A 13330-nucleotide genomic window follows, 5' to 3' on the forward strand; every position below is an offset into this window, starting at 1 on the left:
CACTATAGATTAGTTTCCATTTTCTAGAATTTTACATAGATTGATTCATACATGGTATACCTGGGTTTTTTGACCTGACTTCTTTCACTCAGAATAATTATTTTGAGATTCATCCATAGTGTTTTGTACATCAACAGTTCCTTTTGATTGCTGGTAATATTCTGTTGTATGGATATACCATAATTTATTTATCCATATACTGTTGATGGGCATTTGGACTGTTTCCAGTTTTTGGCTATTACAAATAGAGCTGCTATGAATATCTGTGTCTAAGTCTTTGTGTGGACACGTTTTCATTTCTCTGGGTAAATACATAGGAGTAAAATAGCTGGGTCATAAGATAGGTGTATGTTTAACTTTTTTAAAGAATTGCTAAACTGTTTTCCAAAGTGATTATACCATTTTATACCAAACATCAGTGTATGAGTGTTCTAGTTTCTCTACAGCCTCACCAACACTTAGTCTTTTTAATTTTAGCCATCCTAGTGAAACCGAGGCCAACTTGCTTTAACTATATTCAGTTAGCTGTCTGTTTGCAAAAGTAGTTGCATGATGCATTACTGAAGCCCACTCTATTGATCTCTGATGCTGGGGTCATCATGGTAACAGGTGCTTAAGTTTTTCAGGAACTGAGTTGACTCCTTGTCCAGTTTAGGCCAGTTAAGACCACCGACTCATCAACTGGGTCTGTGCAGATGCCTGATAGGTGACCCTTTGACATCAGGGGACCAAAAACTCCACCCTTGGATCTTGCTGACACTTCCAGTTTGTGAACATGTGTCCTACCAAGAGCCATGAAGCTTGACTACATTTGCACAGACCATCAATTACTTCACTTCTCCTTACCCCCATCACCTATTCCCATAGTTCAGACCATCCTGCCTCTCTATCCCACAAACATCTCTAATCCCCATTTTTGGAGAGGCGGGTTTGAGATTTATTCTCCTGTCTCCTCACTTGGCTGCCTTGTGAATAAACCATTTCTTTTCTGCGAACTCATTGTCTCAGTGATTGGCATTTCGTATAGTGGGCAAAATGAACCTGGTTCAGTAACACTAGAGGGTATGTAGTGGCTTTAATTGTATTGACCTGCAATTTCTCTAATGACTAATGATGTTGAATACCTTTTATGTGCTTATTTACTATCCATATATCTTCTTAAATAAAGTATGTGTTCAAATCTTTTGCTCATTTTTTTATTGTTAGATTTTAAAAATCTTTTCATTATTAAATTATGAGTTCTTTATATATTCTAAATATAAGTCTTTTGATGGACATATGTTTTGCATATGTTTTTCTCCCAGTTTGTGTCTTGCCTTGGTCCCTCTAGGCAAGAAGATTCCCTACTCTCTAATTTTGAGGGACCTTTTTGTGTCAGGATTAGGAATGAGAGAAGATGAAAATAGAGCAGGTAACATCACATATAATCATTGCAGCTTAAAATCATGCATATGAAGGAGAAATCTCGAGGTGAGGCAAGTCCATGGAACTCAGGGATTTGGCCAGTCTGATTCTATTCCTTCCTCCAGGGAATCATTAACCCTCTAGGCTCAGATTAAGTCAGCCATGTCTTGGATGTCTTCCTATGGGGCTAAGACTTTCCACACAATGATTTTCTATGAATAGTCTTATTTGATTAAATGATACTGAAAGACTTTTTCTTCAGTTAATGATAGTTTTCCCAAAGAGAAAGTTCTATATTATCTAAAGGTGTTTGGATCCCTATCTATGCTTGATCAACTTGGTCTCAAGAAGAACAGCCTGACTCCAGAAATTCCTGATTCAGGCAAGTCATCCTCCTCCTCCTTTCTTCTAGTCACCACCCTCTCCCCTCCCCCAACACAGTCCCTGCATAAAAATGATTTCATCTTTCAAAACCAAGTAAAACTCCCAAGCCTTGGGCCAGGTGCTTAGCTTCCCTTCTAGAGACCTATTTTTCCCCACCTATCTCACAGGAATCAACGAGCTTTGGCCCAGCTAGGCCGGTTAGCTGTAATTGCTGCTAGGGTTTATTTATCCTCATGTGTTATAATATAACATCTTCTAATTATTTTGTCCCCAAAGGGAAAACAATAAGTAATGTCTCTTTCCTTTCTTCATTTATTTTCTTATGATTCTTTTAATAAGGTTTTATTTTGAAACAATTTCAAAATTACAGAAAGATTGTGAGAATAATATAAAGAACTCCCCTACCTCCTTCACTCAGATTTCACAACTGTTAACTTTTACTTCATTTGTTTTATCCTATTCTCTCTCTTTCTATATATGTTACATAATATATAATATTACATATATTCTCTCTATATTACCTCTTGGTACCATTTAAAAGTAAAAAAAAAGTGAAAAATCACCAAATGGTGATTTCTAATTCAATTTTTCCTTCTATATTTATTAGTTGGCATTCTACTATAAGGTACAGATTTCCGTTCACTCCATTTATTAATTCATCTGTTTATTTATATCTGTATGATCTCATAGATTCCTATTTTTATTAATGGGTTATAATCCATCAATATCATTATTCTTTTTAGTGCTCAAATTGTCCCAGATTTGGCCAGTGTCAGCCCTTCTAGCTGGTTCTGGTGTCCTTTTAAAATATCTCCATGATTTTTTGAGAAATTCTATGTTTTCTGGCACAATATGATGTTCTAGGCTCACCTTGTCCTTTCCCTGCTTGAGCCTCTGGTTCCTTTTAGTGGACAATGGTATTTAAAAACCAAGATCTGGGTACTAGGTACTGGGATGTCATTCCTTCTATGTCCTCTCAGTTGATAGAGTCAGGAAGTGTATGTATGTATATGCAGGTGCACGTGAGGACACACACACCCCTATATCTATATTTATATGCTAGAAACCATGAGTTAATTTTGATACCTCCATTTAAAATCCAGATCCATATGGTTTGTTCTAACCTTCTCCCTTTCCATATTTGCATCTCTCCTTTCAGTGAGAAACTAGCTCCCACTATCCTCATAATGTATCTACTTATATGCTGAATCCCTTTGAACGAAACTAGTCTCTCAACTATGTGGGCTATCTCCTTATCCATGGTACTGTTGAATCACACTGGCCTGTGCCAGCTGTGTTATCCCCCAACTGATTCATGTCTACCTGCAATGGTATGCTACCATCAGTCCTGGTAGTATACTTGCCAAGAGTTTTTTTACATTATTACATTGTGCTCTGTTTTTTTACTTCCGTTCTTTTTTTAATTTTATAATGCCAACATTTTTAGTAACACAGCTTTATCTGATAAAACTGTACCACATACAAGTTGATTATTTCCCTTTGGAATTGGTAAAATAAGAAAAAATATTGGGGGCCGGCCCACAGCCGAGTGGTTAAGTTCACCTGCTCCTCTATGGCGGCCCAGGGTTTCGCTGGTTCGGATCTTGGGCGTGGACATGGCACCACTCATCAAGCCACGTTGAGGCGGCGTCCCATGTGCCACAGCTAGAAGGACCCATAACTAAAATATACAACTATGTACTGGGGGGAACTTGGGGAGAAAAAGCAGAAAAAAAAAAAAGAAGAAAAAGGAAGATTGGCAACAGTTGTTAGCTCAGATGCCAATCTTTAAAAAATAAAATAAAATAAAGAAAAAATATTGAAATTAATTTTTGAATATATGCTATAAAAATATTCCCTTAATGTAGTTTTATTTGTTCACGACATCAAAAGTTTTTCTTGTCGCAAAGCAAAGTTTCTAAGATAAATTTGAGATTGCTTAGAATGAAAAAAAACATACAATTTCCAAACCAACAAACTTACAAAATGATGCAGTTGACTTCTAGGTACACTTAGCTTAACAGGAAAGTATGGTCACTAGGAAGCAAATTTGTAACACACCATAAACCTTTATGAAAATCTTCACTTACAGCAACCACTTTACTTGGTTTACTTTTAGCTATTTCATAAATAACCAAAGGGAAAATAAAGTTTGCAATGAAACCTAGAAAAGTTTGTTTTCCCACAAAGTAAATGTGTAAATCCTTCCCTTTGGCACCTTCTTCCATACCTCCTTTACTCTGCTGAGGAGATATTGAGTTCTTTTGGATTTTTGGCTGTGTGGATGGCCTTCAAACTAACTAGACTCTCTAGGTGATTAGTTCTTGCACAGGGTTATCCTGTCACTAGTTCTATGACTTTTCCAACTTTGAAAATTATCTCAGCCAGTTCATGTTTCACGTGCTTTGCTCATAGAACACTTAAAGCTTTGAGAACCGCAAAACCTCCAGTGGTGCACTGCTGAAGAACATCATGAACATACTACATTTTTCACTTCTTAAAATATTATGATATATTTAGCATCAGTAATTCAACAAACTCTAGACATTATGTGGCTTTGTTTACATTCCAGCTCAACTAGGTCCCACCATAGGTCCTCCTTTTTTTTTTTTTCCTAACTAAACATGTTCTATTGTTAAATATTTTATACAAATGAAAACACAACAAACCAAAACTTATAGGATGCAGGTAAAGCAGGAATAACAGGGAAATTTATATCTGTAAATGCCTACATTAAAAGAAGAAAGATCTCAACTCAATTACCTAACTTTTGCCTTAAGGAATTAAGAAAAGAAGAGGAAACTAAATCCAAAGCAAGCAGAGGAAGGAAATAATAAAGACTAGAGCACAAATAAATGAAATAAAAAATAGAAAAACAATAGAGAAAATCAACAAAACCAAAGTAAGTTATTTGAAAGATCAACAAAATTGACAAAAGTTTAGCTAGATCAAACAAGAAAAAAGAGAGAAGACTAAAATGACTAAAATCAGGGCTGAATAAGGGGGTATCACTCCCAATCATAAAGAAATAAAAAGAATTATAAGGGAATACTACAAACAATTGTATGTCAACAAATTAGATAACCTAAGTGAAGTGGATAAATTCCTAGAAAGATACAAACTACTAAAACTGACTCAAGAGGAAATAGAAAATCTGAATAGACTCATAAAAAGAGATTAAATTCATAATAAAAAACTTCTCACAAAGAAAATTCCAAGCCCAGACGACTTCACTGATGAATTCTACCAAATGTTTAAAGGAGAATTAACATTAATCCTTCACAAACTCTTCCAAAAAAATAGAAGAGGGAACACTTCTCAACTTATTACATGAGGCCAAAACCCAAGAAATCACAAGAAAAGAAAAATAAAAATCCCTTATTACTATAGACACAAAATTCTCAACAAGATTATAGCAAACTGAATCCAGCAACATATAAAAAGGATTATAACCAAATGGAACTTATTCTAGGAATGCAAGCTTGGTTTAACATATGAACATAAATCAATGTAATATACCATATTAGTAGAATAAAGGACAAAAGTCATATGATCATACCAACAAATACAGAAAAACATTTGACAAATCCAACATCTTTTCATAATGAAAACACTCAACGAACTATTAATAGAAGGAAACTTCCTCAACCTGATAATGGTCATATACAAAAAACTCACAGCCAAAATCATGCTTAATAGTAAAAGACTGAAAGCTTTCCCCCTAAGATGAGGAAAAAGACAAGTATATCTACTTTGCCACTTCGATTCAACATTTTACTGGAGATTACATCCATGGAAATTTGGCATGAAAAAAGAAATAAAAGTCATCAAAATTAGAAAGGAAGAAGTAAAACTATCTCTATTCACAGGTGACATGATTTTGTATATAGAAAATCCTAAGGAACCCACTAAAAAAAACCCCATTAGAACGAATAAATGAGTTCAGTAAGGTTTCAGGATACAACATCAATATACAAGAATCAATCGTATTCCTATACACTCGCAATGAAGAATCTGATAATAAAATTAAGAAAATAATTCCGTTTACAATAGCTTCAAAAAGAATAAAATACATAGGAACAAATTTAGTAAAAAGTACAAAACTTGTACACTGAAAACTATAAAACATCACTGAAAGGAATTAAGGAATATTTAAATAAATAGACATCCCATGTTCATGGATTTGAAGACTTAATGTTGATAAGATGGCAATACTTCCAAAATTCACGTACAGATTCAATGCAATCCCTAACAAAGTTTCCGGTGAGTTTTTTTTCTGCAGACATTGATAAGCTGATCCTAAAGTTCACACGGTAATACAAGGAACTCAGAATAGCTAAAATAAGCTTGAAAAGGAACAAAGTTGGAATACGCACACATCCTGATTTCAAAACTTACTACAAAGCTATAATAATGAAGACAGTATTGTATTGGCATAGGATAGGCATATAGATCAATGGAATAGAATTGAGAGTCCAGAAATATACTATTACATTTAGGGTTAATTGATTTTCAACAAGTATGCCAAGAAAATTCAATGAGGAAAAAAATGGTTTTTTTTTTAATGAATGGTGCTGGGACAACTGCATAGACACATGCAAAAGAATGAAGTTGGATCCTTATCTCATGCCATATGAAAAATTAACTCAAAATAGATCATACACCTAAATGTAAGAGCTAAAACTATAAAGTTCTTAGAAGGAAACATAAAAGTAAACATTTGTGACTTTGAATTAGGCAATGTTAGATATGACGCTATGAAGTTAGACATGTTAGACATGAAAACAAAAGCACAAATGACAAAGGAAAAAGTAGATAAATTGGACTTCATCAAATCTAAAACTTTGATGCTTCAAAGGACACTATTAAGAAAATGGAAAGAAAACCCACAGAATGGGAAAAATACTCACAAATCATATATACAAAAAGAGATTTGTATCCAAAATACACAAAGAACTCTTACAATCAACAATATAAAGGCAAGTAACCCAAATAAAAGTTGGGCAAAGGATCTGATATACAAATAACCAATAAATACATGAAAGATGTTCAACATGATTATTCATTACAGAAGTGCAAATCAAAACCACCAGGAAGGGGCCGGCCCCATGGCTGAGTGGTTAAGTTGGTGCACTCCACTTCAGCAGCCCAGGGTTTTGCCCAATGGGATCCTGGGCAGAGACCTAACACCACTCATCAAGCCATGCTGAGGTGGTGTCCCAGATAGCAGAACTAGAAGGACCTACAACTAGAATACACAACTATGTACTGGGGAGCTTTGGGGAGAAGAAAGGGAAAAAAAAAGATTGGCAACGGATGTTAGCTCAGGGAAAATCTCAGGGAAAAAAAACACAAAGAGAAAGAATAAATTAAAAAAGAAACCTACGAAATACCACTTTGATAACAGTAACAAGTATTGGCAAGGATATGAAGAAATTGGAACTCTCATACGTTGCTGGTAGGAATGTAAAAGAATGCAATTGCTCTAGAAAATAGCCTGGCAGTTCCTCAAAATGTTAAACATAGAGTGACCATATGACCCAGCAATTCCACTTCCAGGTATATACCCAAGAGAAATGAAAACATATGTGCATACAAAAACTTGTATACAAATGCTCATAGTAGTATTATTCACAATAGCCAAAAGGTGGAAACAACCCAAATGTTCATCAATTGATGAATGTATAAACAAAATGTGGTATATCTATACAATGAAATATTATTCAGCAATAAAAAGGAATGAAGTATGGATAAATGCTACAACATGATGACCTTTGAAAACATTATGCTAAGTGAAAGAAGCAGACACAAAAACCATTTTATGTCTTTATGATTCCATTTATATAAAATATCCAGAATAGGTAAATCCACAGAGACTGAAAGCAGATTAGTGGTTACCAGGGGCAGGGCATGGGGACATTGGGAACGTCTGCTACAGAGCTTCTTTTTGGGGTAATTAAATGTTCTAAAATTAGATAGTGGGGACAAAAACACAACTCTGTGAGTATAGTAAAAGTAACTGAATTGTACACTTTAAAAGAGTGAATTTTAAGTATTAAATTATATCTCAATAAAACTATTATGTATAATATGTTATATGTAACATATTATATGTATTATTATATAAATGTTATTTTATGTGTTATATATATCTCACACATATAAATGAGGAAATAAAGAATATATGGACACTTCAAAGAATAACAATAAGGCGTACACAAACATACATACCAGCTTAAGAAACAGAACATTACCTGTACACTAAGAACTCTCTGTAAGTTTCCCATTCATACTATTTCCATCTTCCCCCAGAGATGACCATTATCTTGAATGCTGTATTCATAACTGCCTCATATTTCTTTACAATTTTATGGAGGAAATTAAATGTATTTATTAAATTTACTATAAAAGATAAATTTATTATTTCATTGTACGAATATATAACAATGTATATTCATTTTCTGATCAATGGACATTTATGTTGTTGCCATTTTTTACTCTTATGAATAATGCTCCTATGAACATTTTGATATATGACTCCCAGGACACACATGTAAAAAATTCTTCAAATTTTATACCCAGAAGCAAAGTTGCAATGTTCAGCTTTACTAGATATTGTCAAACTTTTTTCCAAAGTGATTGCACCATTTATACACCCACGGGCAGTGCATAAATTGCCCTGTCTTTGGGAGAAAAAAAAGTATGGAAGTGAAATCAAATGAAAATAGAATCAGTAGTAGCTATAATTAGGACTGAGGGGTAGGAGAGTAGCAACAAGGTTACAAAAATATCTCAAGGTGAGCGTGGAAGCAGCTCTAGCAGGAGGTGTCCTTTCATCTTAAATTGCCTACCTCTGCCTGGTGAGAGTGCAGGGCTATTTTTTCCTGGCTTTTGCTGTGGTATTTGTGGTGTTGGCATTTAGCTTTACCTCCTAAACCTGCACAGTAAAAATTTTATAGGCATTTAAGAATAAAATGTTGAGAAGATTGAAGAAAAGAGCTGAGAGCAAAGTAGCCACTGTGAAGGCTAGTAAGATGCCCCACAGTGACAGACTGAGCGTTGTTTCAATTCCACAAGGCATCCCTCCTCATGCACAAATATTTACCTTTCCACGCTGGTACCATCAGAGGTATCAAGTCTGTGTAGCTAACAGGTCCTTTGATGTATTGTCCGCTGGAAGATGTGATGTCGTATCAGTTCCCAAGCTGTAAGAGATCCCAGAAGACAGTGAAATGAAGGGAAGTCCAGCCAATTACTTGCAACTTTAGGATGCATTCTGCAGGCTGTACTTAAGTTGTAGCAGGAATTTCTAAACATTTCGTGATGGTATAAGACACATCATAGTCTTTTTTGTGGTGGTGTGGACCACCTTACACTAAAGAGTAAGACCAAGCATTCAGTACTAATGACATTATTTATTCAAAACGAAAGCAATTTTTCTGCCTATAGAATTGGTGCATATCATTGTGGATCATTTTTAAAGTATCTGCTCAGCCTGGAAGCCAATGACTCCCCCCTTTCTCTAGGAAATGACCCTCTGACCCCCATTTCCACTCCATTTACAGGGACTGCCCCTCAGGAACCAGTTTATACTCTATGATCCAGTCCCCACAGTTATTGTTCATTGGACCAGGGGTAGACAACAGACTCAAGCTGGGCCAAACAGATTTTCTTTCCCAGGCAGTTGGAAAGGGGACTGAGAGCACTCAATCAGCCTCGGCGGATGGCTATAAATATTATATAAACTTGCGAATCCTGGGATGGCCATATTCTGCTCTGTATCCTAAATAACTGGGGAAATCCTATCTGTAGAGTCACCTCACCCTTGGTCAGCACTCTTCTTGGATTATAGTACCCAATATCCTGCCTCATTATGTCCATATATACTGTTGCTTCTAAAAATTTTATCTTTGGCCCTGACCTTCAGATTTGTACATCTTCCTCTACTTGTTGCAATGCTCTTTCCTTTGCTCTTTACAAGGCTGGTTCCTTCTCATCTTTCAGTCTCTCACCATCTTTTCATCTGCCAAGAGCACTTTCTCTGATCTTCATAACTAAGGCGAGCACTTCCTCAGTTATACCCTGTCATGTTGCCCTGTTTATTTCCTTTGTCACATTTACCACGCTCAGAAACTGCCTTCCTTTATTTACACTTGCTTATTGTCTGTCTGCTCTTACTAAAATACAGGGATTTTGAAGGCAGAAAATTGGTTTATCTTGTTTACCTCTATTTCCTAGCACCCAGACAGCTCCTAGAATATAGTAGGCACCTAATAAAAATATATTAAATAAATGAATAGATGAGTAAATAAACAAATCAAGAGAGAGAATGACACTGAGCAGCTGAAATGATTCAAAAAGTCCTGAATGCTTTCTGCTCTTGATTTGAGTCTTTTCCAAGGCCTATCTCTGCTCCTGCCCTTAGGTTTTCTAAGAGTCCTGTGTCCAGTACAACAAACTCCCCTTTTTCGCCGAAGCTAGCTTGACTTGTTAACTGAAGAAGCTTGTTCACAAGCTTATTCTGAACAAACAGAAAAATAAAAAGAAGCAAATAAAAAGCATGATAGAGAAATTCTATCACTGGGAGAGAATATTAACATTTTGTCGATCTACTTTGCAGACAATTTAACATGAATTGGGTCATTCATATTCTGTTCTGTAATGTTTCATTTTTTTTTAACTACAATAAGTGGAGAACATCTTTCCAATGACATTATTTTAAACGGATCTGTACAGAATTCATAGCATGCTTATTTTAAGGAAGCTGAACAATCACCCAAAAATTGATGTGCTTTCACATGTTAGACAATAGTCCTAGGATTAGAACAGAATGGAAGCAACCAAGCAAACCATTCTGTTTTAAAGTAAATCTCACATTTAAGGTGGCTTTTGCAGGTTTGCTAAGTTACCCCGTCTTTCCAGCCTCCTACTGTAGAGAAGTAACGTGAAGGGAAAGGAGAGGTGACTGCATCACAGGCCTCATTCTCTGGACCTGAAGGCATTTGTAACAGTGGAGCTGTAGTGGAAGAAGAAATGCTGTGGGTCTTTAATATCTTAGCCAAGAGAAGATTGTTCTGGTTGATGACCATTGCAAAACACACCACCAAAGCTGTACAGCACTGTGGAGCAACTGAAAAGTACTACTAAAACCGAAGTCAAAGAAGCTCTGAGAATGAAATGGCCGTTATCAGAATGCCAGAAAAGAAAACCCAGGAGAAACTGTCAGTGAAGGTGTGACGAAGGAACATCCAAAATCCAATGTAGTGGCCAGACTTAATATCTCAGGACAAAAGGAGTGGAGAGCAGATATAAGTAAGAAGAATTTATCAGTTGTTTTGAACTCAATGGAATGAAAGACTGAAAGAATTCCATTGCAGTGATATCAAGAATTGCAGTGCTCTGGGGCAAGGGTAGGTGAATGAGGGTGAAAAATAACCGTTTAGTAGTGATAGATGCACAAATCCAGCTTGATGACACCAGCAATTAAAATCATACAGCCAGCTCCCCTAACTCTGATTTTATACTCACCTCTGATTAAATTTGGAGAGGATGAACTGTAAATAGTGACCATGGTCAAGAGCCTGGGAATAAGAAGGACATGGATTCACATCCTTCCTTTGCTATGTGCCCATGGACAAGTTACTTAACCACTCTGCTTAGTTTCCTTATCTATAAAATAGGGATGAGATAATCACCTCATATGGTTATGATGAGAATCAATTGAGATAATGCCTATAAAAAGCTTAGCATAATGCTTGGCACCTGGTACAGGCTCTATATTAGCTAAAAGCTAGCTGTTTTTGTTCTTTCCACTGAACTAGACTTTAGCCAATTGATAATTCTAAATTGTATTTATCAGTATAAGTTAATGATTTATATTATGATATATTTAATTTTCTTATGTGTTGGCTAACATGAGTCAGTTCTCTACAGTGTTTATACATCATAGAGAAGCTCCTTTAAGGATTTCTTTGTATATATAGTGCTTAACACAGTGTCTGGTATCTGCAAAAGTATAATAATTTTTCTGAAGATGTATTATTACCACACTGGATTGTGGCAGAAATTGTTTTCCTTCTTAGAATTGCTTTTAATGATTTTTATAAAGTTTTGCATTAATTCTCTCCCAACCGCCAAGAATACAATGAAGTGAGAGCCATAACGCTGTCACTGATTTGAATAGGAGACAGCAGGAAGCAGAAAATTTCGAAAATCAGGTGAAAAATCTGCTCAAAGGAATGTCAGTAGCATTCCAGTAGAGCATTGGAGATGATGCTGCAAAAATATTTCCATCTTCTAAAAATTCACAGATTAAGTGGGCCCGTGTGACAAAATAAAGAAGTGTGGTTTTAACTATTTCGAATTTAATATGGATTGGGATTTCAAGTCTTCCCACTATATAAGGAACCAACTTTAACAGACCCAATAAATAGCCAAATCCCTAAAAGGGGGGCTGCAGTTGGGCTCCTTTGAGTTGAAGGTCTGGGGGATGGAAGGGACATTGTGAATGGAGTCTTGGAGAAAACAGTTTTACAGTGAGTGAGAGAACTCAGGAGGAGCTGATCATATGTAAGAAAATAGAAGCAAATGAGATGTAAGCATTGAGAAAGAAACTCAGATCAGAGATAAACAGAAGCCATGGAGAAAGTGTAGGCTCTGTAATTGTAGCATCGGTTGCATGAATGCTCAGAAAAGATGATAGGAACTCCTGGAATTCAGATTGAACTTAACTGGACAAATATTACTGCGTGTCCGTTTTCTTCTCCCTACAAGGAGAAGAAAAATAGAGCCCTTGCTCTTAGGATGTGAATAATTAAGAGGAGAAATGAGAAAAGCACACTCTTAACTGTAAAATATAAAAAGTCAATCACAAAAGAATGAAGCAAATTGAGAGTGTAAAGGAAGACTGAAATTCACATCTACCTGACGAATCAGAAAAAGCCTTATGAAGGGAGGGTTGCTGGAGTCTGGGAGGGATTTAGCAGGTGGAGATACAGCGTGTTCTGAACAGAGAGGACAGTTTGAATAGAGTCAGAGATGAGCAAAGAGCAGAGTGGTCTTGGACAGTAGCAGGTAGGGATGATGAGTTTGAGAAAGAGAGTTGTGGGAATTTAAGTGAAAGGAAGGATATTTTGGAAGATCTTCCATATAGGTTAGGAGAGTTTTATTCATTCTGCAGACAATGGGCAACAATTACACATTTTGAGCACAAGAGCAATAGAGTTAGAGCTGTGAAAGAACTTTAGGAAGATTCATTTGGGATTAGTGGGTTAGAGATCCTGGCAGAGAGAAGGAGTGTTAGGATATTGTAAGGTTCAGGCAATTGGCCTTGAACTAGGAAGGATAGTGGCAAGGGAATGGAAGAGTGGGATCGATCATGAAGACACTGAAGAAGAAGAATCGAAAGACTTGCCAAGTAGTTGGATGTGGGATGCAGTTAAGAGGGAGACAGGATTAAAGATGACCTAGTGATATTGTGCCTGGATGCCTGGGAGACTGGTAGTATAATATAAAATAAATAAAATGACTTCACTCTTCTCAA

The 13330-nt window shown here is 36.1% G+C and overlaps 1 protein-coding gene across 1 annotated transcript in view; it reads right to left on the reverse strand.

Moving 5' to 3' along the window:
- RPGRIP1 (RPGR interacting protein 1) overlaps positions 1 to 11359 on the reverse strand; it is a 64398-nt gene extending 53039 nt beyond the window's left edge. Inside the window, exon 1 of the mRNA XM_046652712.1 lies at positions 11317 to 11359. Coding sequence (XP_046508668.1) covers positions 11317 to 11359 — 43 coding nt within the window. The remainder of the gene's footprint in view (positions 1 to 11316) is intronic.
- Between the last annotated feature and the right edge of the window lie 1971 nt (positions 11360 to 13330).

Source organism: Equus quagga, chromosome 2 (assembly GCF_021613505.1).
Source record: "Equus quagga isolate Etosha38 chromosome 2, UCLA_HA_Equagga_1.0, whole genome shotgun sequence".
NCBI lineage: Eukaryota > Metazoa > Chordata > Mammalia > Perissodactyla > Equidae > Equus > Equus quagga.